We start from the raw sequence: 11,198 nt of genomic DNA, 5'->3' as shown, positions 1-11,198 counted from the left end.
CCGCTGATTAAGAGCAAGGATCCAAAGTCTGAGTAGATATTTCCTGGAAAAGTACGTCAAGTAAATCTACAACCTCAAAACATGACTAATTTCAAATACTGAATTTGGCTGATCATAAATACAAATCATCAAGATTTATATTTTATTCTGGATGAATTTCAAACATATCAATATAACATTTCTATATTATGAATTACAAAAGAATTCATAACTATTCAATAGACCATATGCAAGTTTATTTAAATAATTTAACATTGCACAGAAAGCTAATTTATAAGTATAAAAATAGATGGTTTAACAACCAGATATAAAGCACCACACAGAAGCAGATTACATATACACCATCAGACCTATGGAAGATTAAGGCAACATTAATATCTCATATAATTTTATGAGAACACTTTACTCATATGATAGATGTTATTAAGCATCTCAAAATAGACAGAGCCCACCATTTTTTCAGTATGAAGTCTTCCCTTTCAGTTTTCTTGTCAATATATTAATGATTCTTCTTAAATACTGTACAACAATTAGTCTAGATTGACAAATGGGCTATCAAAGCCACTGTCTTGTTGGCTAGGTAGAGGAGCAATTAATTTTCTCGAAGGCTGCTGACATACAGATGATGGTACTGCACTGCTCAGTTTTTTGAAATCTGACTTTAATTTATCAGCCTTAGGGTGATGTAGGTGTCTAAGAGTCACACTGATCTCTGGCTGGGAACAAAGGGTTTCTTCTGACAGGTCTGAAGTGTGACCACTCTGACATTTCATTGATTGACAAATCACATTATTTTTCTCTGTATCTGAAAGACAACTGGCTGCGGAAAACTGTTTGAAATTAACAGCTTCAGCAGGTATATCCAGAGTTTCTTGTGGTCTACCATGTAAGAATGACACTTCGTGACTGTTGCAAGGTAAAGTGGCACTGCTGGAATGCCAGCCTATGGAGTCATCAAGGTCCCCTCCATCCTTCACTGGAGTTTCCCGAACACTCAAACTTTGACTTTTCTCAGATGCAGCATTTTCACTTTCCATTAGTGGATTACACTTATACACTTTTAAACCAAGTCTTTCATTAGGACCTTGAAAGGTTGTATGTGTGGATCCAGATTCAGAAAGATTAGGGGTATATCTAGGGGAGGGTTTATTTCCAAAGGATCCAAGAAAGGAGTATCCAGTTGAATGCTGAAGTGATTCAGAGCCAGTATCACGGAGGTCTTTCTTCTTGTGCAAACCAAAGCCTTTTTCACCTTCACAAGGAACAAACTCAGGAGAAAAATTTTTTGGCAACATGTCTGGCTGTCTGTAATTGTTCTCTCCAAACTGGAAGTCTGAGTGTGACCCTTTGGAACCCATGTGCTTTATGTCCCCATGCTCTGTGTCCTCTAACCGTCTTCGTAAGTTACAAGCAGCCCTTCTCTTAGGAACTTGGTCACACATACTTCTAGGAACAATTTGTATACTGTTTGATTTGCTTTCTGTATGACGTGGTGTATTCTGATTCACATCATTTCTTTTTGATTTTTCAACTCCAGTCAGCATCTCTGAAGTCACAGGTAGTACTATTATACACAAGGGAACACAAAATTAGGGGAAAACAAAATTAGGAGAAATTTAACATTAAAAATGAGGGGGAAAAAATTATGTTTTTATGTATTTCCAAAGAATGCATATGTTTTAATCATTCTCAAAGAAAATTCACTAATGCTGGACATTTTAAAATATGATCTTACATATTCCACTAAATAAAGTTAGGCAATTTTGTTACTGAAATCTGACATTATTGTTATGCATCTGATCTATTATTTTCTGCAACAGATATAGCATTTCAAGAGCTAACTGTAATGTTTCCAATTCTGCTCTGATGAAGAAAATTTGCTAGAAGAACCCCAATGCCCAACGCCTACATAAGCACACCTACACACACACACTCACACAGAGTAAAAGCTAAAACAGAGTTTCTGATTTAAGCTACGATTTAAGCTAAGACACTAAATCTAATCAGAGGCAAAGCAGCCACACAGCAAATATCAGAGGCAGCATCTCTCTGAGTAGTGTATCTTAGACCCTGGATCATGAAAAGGGTTTGCATTTACTAGGCACATTTGCACAGCTGCCCCAAATCTTTTATACCCAAGGTTTACACCACCTTTCTCAAATTTATACAAATAATCTCTGTGCTTTTTTTTTTCTGTGCTTTTTTGAAGAATGTCTACTAGTATCAGACTTGTGGATTCCTGAACAATCTCTGCTTCAAGCTTTCTAGAAGTTCAAAAGCCCCATTTCCCCACAGATACGTTCAAAATCCCCCAGTGTGACTGGAAATGTATCACATTTTTTACACACTTCCATCAGCTTTTGCTTTATATATTCTAAACTTAATTTATTATAAACAGAACCCATTTATAGGTTTTTAGGAGTCTTCTTTACCATTATCAACTTCACTTTAATCCCTTCCGATGCTAAGTATAATTTGCTTAACACTGTATTTATCTAATATCAACACTGCATTGCTTCATATATTATTCTTAATTCCTTCATTTTGAATTTTTGATGTTCTCATAGAAATAACATGTCTAGATTTTTAAAAAATTAAAATTATGGTCTTTTAAAAAGTGAGTTTAACCTATTTATGTTTAGCATGATTGTTGGTGTTTGATCCTACAATAATTTTCTATTTACCCATGCTTTCTAGTTGTATTTTTCCTCTTTCATGATTCTGCTAGATTGAAAACCTCTTCTTACAAGTTTTTCGCCCTACTAGCTTGAGAGTTATATATTCTATTTCTCTACAGACTAGGCTTAAGTCTTAGTACATATACTTAAATTTGCATTTTTCTAGCAATGGCTAGAGTTATCAGTAATTGTATCTTTTCCTTGAAAAAGTAAACCTTTTAGCATATTTCTTAAATTTCCTCTACAATATATGTTCTTATATCATTTTGAGAATACCATAATTTTCTAATATTCTCAGGTCCTTTTGTTTGTTCTATTGTTTCCATAGGTATAAGTTCTGTTGTTTTTTTTTTTTTTTTGGCTTGTCTTACTTTGAGTTTGTTACCTTTTACCATGGTGCTGGCTTTCCACAGATACTTGGTGATTTTTAGTTGAATGCTTATCTTCTAGATGTTCTGAGTATGGCATTAGCTTCTTTAAAAAAGTTGAGGGCAGCCCAGGTGGCTCAGCGGTTTAATGCCACCTTTGGCCCAGGGCATGGTCCTGGAGTCCCAGGATCGAGTCCCATGTCGGGGTCCCTGCATGCAGCCTGCTTCTCCCTCTGCCTTTGTCTCTGCCTCTCTCTCTATGTCTCTCATGAATGAATGAATGAATGAATGAATGAATAAATAAATAAATAAATAAATAAATAAAATCTTTAAAAAAAAAGTTGAGAGTGTAGTGAAAGGAACAAGCTGAAGGGCAGAAAAACCTAATAATAGCTGGTACTCTGGACATGTAGGCTCTAAGTTCCTCCTTGGTGTGACCAGCAATCTAGAGCCTTTCCAAGACTCTTTGTTCCTGTTGCTCTTACTCCAACCCAGTGTTAAGGGGAAGGGAAGGGAAAGGAGAAGGAGAAGGACTTATAAAAAGGGTGACTCCACCTAGTTACTGTGCTCTAGAACACCAACTATTTATCTCACTGGTATCCCCTAGGCTTACAACTTTTCCTGCAACATCCTGCCTTCACACATGGAACAGTCTTGATTTTGCTCCTACTTTTAACTGTCATTTTCTGGCAGTTTTGAACTGAGGTTTCCATGTTTCATGTGTCTGTTGGCCACTTGTATGACTTGTTTGGAGAACTGTCTACTCATTTCTTCTATCTTTTGATTTTTAATTTTTGGATTATTTGTTTTGCGGGTGCTAAGTTGAAGTTCTTGATATATATTTTGGATATTAACTCCTTATCATATATATCGTTTGCAAATATGCTCTACCATTCAGGAAGTTGCCCTTCTGTTTTGTCAATTGTTTCCTTCACTATGCAGAAACTTTTATTTTGCTGTAGTCTCAATCATTTGTTTTTGTTTTCCTTGGCTAAGAAGACATACTCAGAAAAAAGCTGTTAAGGCCAATGTTCAAGAGATCACTGCCTATGTTTTCTTTTAGGAGTTTTATGGTTTGAGGTCTTACACTTAGGTCTTTAATATATTTTGAGTATATTTTTGTGTATGGTTTAACAAAGTGATACAGTTCATTCTTTGGCACGTAGCTGTGCAGTTTTCCCATCATTAAAGAGACAGTTTTCTTCCCATTGGATATCCTTGCCTCCTTTGTCGTAGATTAATTGACCATATAATCATGAGTTTATTTCTGGACTTCCTATCCTGTTCTACTCATCTATGTGTCTACTATTGTGCCAGCACCACAGTTTGATTACTACAATTTGTAGTTTAGGTTGAAATCTGGAATTGTGATACCTCCAATTTTGTTCTTCGTTCTCAAGATTGTTTCTGCTATTCAAGGTCTTTAGTGGTTCCATACAAATTCTAGGGTTGTTTTACTTCTGTGAAAAATACTATTAACACTTTGATTGGGATTGCACTGAATCTGTAGATTGCTTTGGGTAGTATGGGCATTTTAACAATATTACTTCTTCCAATCCATGAGCATGGTATGTCCTCCCATTTGTTTACACCATTTTCAATTTCTTTCATCAAGGTCCTAAAGTTTTCAGAGTATAGGTCTTTCACTTCCTTCATTAAATTTATTCTTAGGTATTTCATTCTATTTGATGAAATTATAAATGGGATCATTTTATTTCTCTTTCTGATACTTTGTTATTAGCACATACAAACACAGCAAATTTCTGTATGTTAATTTTATACCCTACAACACTACTGAATTCATTTATTTTAGTCATTTTTAGGTGTTGTCTTTAGGGTCTTTTATTTATAGTATCATGTCATCTGCAAAAAAGTGACAGTTTTGCTCCTTTCTTACCAATTTGGATTTTTCTTATCTGACTGCTATGACTAGGACTTCCAATACTATGTTGAATAAAAGTGCTAAGAGTAGACTTCTTTGTCTTGTTTTTGATTGTAAAGGAAAAGCTTTTAGTTTTTCCTCATTATGATGTCAGCTGTGGGTTTATTATATATGGCCTATACTATACTGAAGTATAATTCCTCTAAACCCACTTTGTTGAGAGTTTTTATCGTAAACTGATGTTGAGTTTTATCAATAGCTTTTCCTATATCTGTTGTGATGATCATATGGTTGTGGTCTTAATTTTGTTAATGTAGTGTATAATATAGATTGATTTGTGGATAATGGCCCATCCTTACATGTGCAGAATAAATCCCACTTGATTATGGTGAATGATCCTTTTCAGGTAACTACTGAATTTAGTTTGCTAATATTTTTTCAAGGATTTTTGCATCTGTATTTGTCAGAGATTTGGCCTCTAATTTTATTTTTTTATAGTATCTTTTTCTGGGTTGGTATCAGGGTAATGCTGGCCTCATAGAAATGAATTTAGAAGTTTTACTTCCTCTTGTATTTTTTGGAATAGTTTGAGTAGGATAGGCATTAAGTGTTTGGTAGCATTCACTTTTGAATCCTTCTGGCTCTCGACTTGTGTTTGTTGAAATTTTTGTAATTACAGATTCAATTTCAATTCTAGTAACTGGTCTGTTCAGATTTTCTATTGCCTTCTGATTCAGTCTCAGAAGACCCTATATTTTGAGAAATGTATTCCTTTCCTCTAGGTTGTCAATTTTTTGACATATAATTTTTCGTAGCAGTCTCTCTTACAATCCTCTGTATTTTAGTTGCTACTTCTCTTTCATTTCTAATTTTATTTATCTGAGTTCTATCTTTTTTTCTTGAAGAGTCTGGCTAAAGGCATATCAATTTTATCTTTTTAAAAAACCAGCTCTTGGTTTTGTTGATCTTTCCTACTATTTTTTTTAAATCTCTATTTCATTTATTTCTGCTCTGATCTTTATCATTCCCTCCCTTCTACTAACTTGTTTAAAATGTTTTTTGTCATTTCTAGGAATGGAAATAACTATAGGGAGCTGATGGGTATGCTCAGTCTGCCTACTTGAACTGAAAACTCTATACTCTTTTTTGTAAGTTTCTAGCATAAGTAAAACACAGGCACAACTTTATAAATTCTCACTCCTTACATTCCTTGTTCTTCTTCATACTAAAAATATTAAATATTTAAAAGAGAAAGGAGGGGATCCCTGGGTGGCGCAGCGGTTTGGCGCCTGCCTTTGGCCCAGGGCGCGATCCTGGAGACCCGGGATCGAATCCCACATCAGGCTCCCGGTGCATGGAGCCTGCTTCTCCCTCTGCCTGTGTCTCTGCCTCTCTCTCTCTCTCTGTGACTATCATAAATAAATAAAAATTAAAAAAAAATTAAAAGAGAAGGGAGGAAAAAACTCTTCAAGTGACTCATTTTGACATACCTGACTGTGGAGTTTTGCTCTGGGATTTATTAGAAATTGGTGTTTCCAGCAATTTTGCCATTGTAGCAAGTTTGCTAGCAGCATTCATAATCTTTTTCTCAGCCCTGTGGGGAATTCCAGAATATTAAATTAATAATAGTTTAAAGGAAAAAATGAGTTTCCTTAGTCCCAGGATTTCTGTTTTCCTATTAGTCCTGCCAATATTTGGGGTAGTACAGATATAAGCCTCTCTTAACCCATAATGGATGATCATGTAGAAATAGTTAATTTTGTGGTTCAGGAAAATGTTTAGAAAATGACAACATGCTGTCCTGGTAGTCTCAGGACACATTGTTTGTTTAGATTGAACTTACCCTTCCTGTTTTCCATCATCCTGTAAAATCTGTTGGAGGCAAGTCAAGTAATATTTGCGCATCTTTCGGGCGGTTTCTTGACGTTCTCGCAACACCTCTGCTTTTACCATTTCTGCAGCTCTTTCCTTACTCTCTTGAATATAACGAAGCATATCACCTAGTTGCGAGGTGAGGGAGGGAGTTGGTGGGGAGGAACCCCCCAAAATGCACATTTACTAGCAGTTTTTCAAAAACAGGGGAGGCAGACTTCAATTTTCTGGGAGGTGAAGTGACCAGAGATATAAACATTGTACTTTTCCACAATCATTAAAATGGAATGTTTCAGATCCCTATTTTGGGAGATTCAAAGGAGAAATAATCTAAAAGTCCTTTTAGAATGATGATAGCCACATATGTTAAGGAAACAGCATATTCTTTAGCAAAACATTGTCATATTCTAAAACACTGAGGCAAGAAAATAAATATGAGATGCAGAAACTTACACATTTCAATTATGTATTGTCTGATTAAGAGAGGGAGAAAAATATACATAAAAGGTGAGGAAGAAAAGAAGAAAGAACCAGACAAAGAAAGACAGAAGGAGGAAATAAGAAGTGGAGATTCATATTCCCATTTACTTATGCTCTGAAAATCCATGTTTCATTATTTATTCAATCCTTTCAGCAGCACTTATGAGAATCCAAGTAAATATAATACTACAATCCATGAGAGATATGTACAAAATGCCAGGGAGGAGGATGAGACTTATGTTGCCTTCTGAAATTTACATTTAAAAATAGTTCTGCTTTGAAGTTTTCTTTTTATCTTTGATTCAACATGATTTGATTGAAACTACCATTACTTAAGGTCAACATTTTTTTTAAACTAAATCTAGGGCTACATCCTACCTCTAGAATATCATCACTTGATTATATTAAAGATTCAATTCATAGAGCAATCTCCCTCAATATCAGTAAGCTCTTCCTGAAAATTAGATGCCCTACACAAAAAAACACTAACTGAAAGATTATTTCTGATTATGTGAAGTGGGACAAATTAAATTGGAATACATGTCAACAGAAAACCTCCAAGCAACATCTAGAATGTTAAACAATACACATACATACAAGTTAGCATATGAGAATGAAAAAAAAAGCTTAAAATTTCACTTCCCAACCAATATGATTGTTAACAAAAAGTTGCTTTGTTTGATTTGTAGTAACATGCCCTGTGTTGGCACCATCAACAACTGAGAAACAATTTGTCTTTATTGATACTGAGTGGGCTTTTCAAAACATCTACACAAGATTCTCATAATCTACCAATTACATTTGGAACTTACCTCTTCCACTCATTTTGTTAAAAATGAAACCAATTTTAAAAGGTAAACATACATTTCTCCTGTATCAGCACTGGTTAGTGTTCTGGGACAAACATACAATCTAAGCAATATTGTAATTAAAAAACAGGAGATATTCTATTGAGAAAACATAAACCAGAGAAATGCTCTGCAGGGTATGCTGCATCACCTCTTACTGCAAAGGATCTGAAAATGGCTTAATCTATTACCAAAATATTTGAGAAAGAATAGAATGATGCCTAACTAGATCTAGTTTCTATGGTCTTTAAAAGCTTATGGTAGAAAGTAATACTTGCTAATTTAAAACCCACATGACATTTTTAGCTATTTAAGTTTTAAGATTATGAAATTTTTAGTTTAATATTAGTGCCCAAGAAAGAAAAAGGATAATTAACAATATAAATATCTTCTTGTGGAAGATATTGGGCAAAACGATTCATCGCTGCGTAATTTAGAAAAGAACAAGGTAGTTTGGCAAATTCTCTGAAATTACTAGTGCTACTAATAAAACAGGCTCAAACCACCTTAAAATCTTAGGACTCTCCTTAAGGACTTACGCTTAATTTTTTTTACAGCTTTAATGTACTGTCCACGAAGTTCTTCCAAGGCCCTCCCATTGCACAGCAGGCAAGCACTTTCTATGGCCCCTTCTGACAATGACCTAAAAATGAACCAAATATTGCAAATAGAGATTAAATATCTATCTATATATTCTAATACCATCCAATTGAGATGTGCTTTAAAAAAATCATGTGAGAATCTTCACTATAGTTATTTAAAATAGAAGAAAAAGAAACAAATGTTATGGTTATTTATATAAATTATGATAAATCCACATGATGAAAACATATGAAGTTACTAAAAAGCATATTATAGGAGAATATTTAATGACATATGGAAATGTTTATCTTATAACATTAATAAAAGCTTACAAAATAGCTTACACAATAACCTCAGTTTTTAAAACATGTACATGTGAGTATAAAGGAACTTAAATGATATAAAACAAGAGGTTAACAGAGGGTATCTACTAGGAATAGGGTTTGGAAGATTTTCTTTTTTTATAGTTCTTGCTATATAACAAGTTTTATATTCTTGGTATGAACATTATTTATATAATTGATGTTAAAAAATTAAAAATACTTAGAAATAAATAATTTCTTTAAAATAGTAAAAGTTGAGGCGCCTGGGTGGCTCAGTTGGTTAAGCAACCAACTCTTGATTTCAGCCTCAAGACGTGATCTCAGGGCTGTGAGATCAAGCCCCAAGTTGGGCTCTGTGCTGGACATGGAGCCTGCTTAGGATTCTCTCTCCTCTCCCTCAGTCCTTTCCACCCCCCCAGGTTCCCACTCCCCTCTCACATGTGTCCTCCCTCTCTCAAAAAAATAAATAAAAATAAATTTTAAAATAAAAATAAAATAGTTAAAATCTACCTTGGTGGTGTTTTACAAAGTGTTCTCAGTTCTTCCAATTTATTCTTCATGTCATTGTTTTCTTCTATTAATTCTTCAACAACTTTACTATTCTCTTCTAAAAAAAAGAAAATTAATGGTATATTGGTTAATCTTTTCTTTCCTTAATCTTCCTCTCCCTGAAATTCCCAGTGCACATAGTGCACATGGTGCACATAGAGGAGGTTGTAGAAATGGCAGGTGCTCCCTGTATCATTCATTCCCTGATAATCCTAATCTGACCATTCCCTATTCCGATTTCTCAGCACTTAAAATCAATATTACATCCACATCTTGCTTTGGGCTACACACTGTCTTGGAATAGGTTTCCAACTGTTTCATATGCATCTATTTTGTTTCCCAGCTAGACTGAAGCTCTGTTGAAACATACTGGGTCTTCTATTCCCATGTTTCTCCTGGATCCTGGTATACAGTCTATACTCATATAAATGAACATTGAACAAGCACTGCTATACAAAATAAGAAAATTAAGTAAGTACCACTTTCACAATTAATGCAAGATTTTCAATTCTTTGGACTTTTAAAAAGAGGATGAGAAGACTGATGGAGTCCATATGAAACAGAAGACAAAGCATGAACTTCAGAGTGAGAGACATGGGTTTAAATCCTAGCTTTGCTTCTTGGGCAAATTACTTAAACTTTCTGAACCTGAGTTTTTTCATATGTAAAACAGAGATAGTATTACTTACCGTTAAGATAATAGAAATAAAATAATAAGTCCACAGCACCTTATACAAAGTCTGGCAATACCAATGTTTAATAAATATGAACAAGACACACCATGTTTCCTATGCCACCCTCTCAACACACCCTGTAAATTGAGTAATGAATCATTCTATTTCTCCTAGTGATTGATATAACTTGCATATTTTTATTTTATTTTTTTTTAATTTTTATTTATTTATGATAGTCACAGAGAGAGAGAGAGGCAGAGACACAGGCAGAGGGAGAAGCAGGCTCCATGCACCGGAAGCCCGATGTGGGACTCGATCCCGGGTCTCCAGGATCACGCCCTGGGCCAAAGGCAGGCGCCAAACCGCTGCGCCACCCAGGGATCCCCAACTTGCATATTTTTAAACACTCACTTTTATTCCATCACTTTTCAATAGCACTACCAAATCAACATGGTGGAAAATGAAATTTAAGAAAAAAGAAGTAACCAGTATAGCAAAAACATTGTCAACTAAAAGATGTACACTAAGACAAACACTGAAATCAAATTATCAAATGACTTAATTCTCACCCTGAACCCTTTTATAGCCTCATGTTTTGAGCTAAGTACCAATTTCCTAGATTATTTCTAAATCTATGAATTACGGAAGATAGCCTCAAAAAGCACTATACAGAATAACTATAATCACAATGCATGGTGATAAATATTATTTATAAATAATAAACGTATCCAGCTGCCTTTGTCACTTTATTACGTAAAATAAATATTCTTGATTTTCATCAAATTTTACAAGAGCTACAAATAGCTTGTTTACCCTTCTGGCCTCTCCCAAAGAACTAAACCATCACCATGGGAATTACAGTTGTTAAAGTTTTTACCTCAAAATTCTTAAAATCCTATCTTGCCTTAAAATAATTATTATCTATCACTAACAGACTTGGTA

At 34.6% G+C, this 11,198-nt stretch overlaps 1 protein-coding gene across 6 annotated transcripts in view; it reads right to left on the bottom strand.

Annotated features, from left to right (window-relative positions):
* Window positions 1-219: 219 nt before the first annotated feature.
* Window positions 220-11,198, bottom strand: part of CEP152 (centrosomal protein 152) — an 88,087-nt gene continuing 77,108 nt past the window's right edge. For all 6 annotated transcript variants that reach the window (XM_055320078.1, XM_055320076.1, XM_055320081.1 and 3 more), the window contains 5 exons: window positions 9,544-9,640; window positions 8,668-8,771; window positions 6,772-6,928; window positions 6,419-6,522; window positions 220-1,564 (listed from right to left, as the gene is read on the bottom strand). In XM_055320078.1, the coding sequence (XP_055176053.1) occupies window positions 531-1,564; window positions 6,419-6,522; window positions 6,772-6,928; window positions 8,668-8,771; window positions 9,544-9,640 (1,496 nt within the window). In that variant the 3' untranslated portion in view covers window positions 220-530. The remainder of the gene's footprint in view (window positions 1,565-6,418; window positions 6,523-6,771; window positions 6,929-8,667; window positions 8,772-9,543; window positions 9,641-11,198) is intronic.

The sequence above is a fragment of the Nyctereutes procyonoides genome, unplaced genomic scaffold (genome assembly GCF_905146905.1).
Source record: "Nyctereutes procyonoides isolate TBG_1078 unplaced genomic scaffold, NYPRO_anot_genome, whole genome shotgun sequence".
Classification (NCBI taxonomy): domain Eukaryota; kingdom Metazoa; phylum Chordata; class Mammalia; order Carnivora; family Canidae; genus Nyctereutes; species Nyctereutes procyonoides.
The sequence above is the reverse complement of the archived record's forward strand: the minus strand, read 5'-3'. Positions and strand labels throughout refer to the sequence as shown.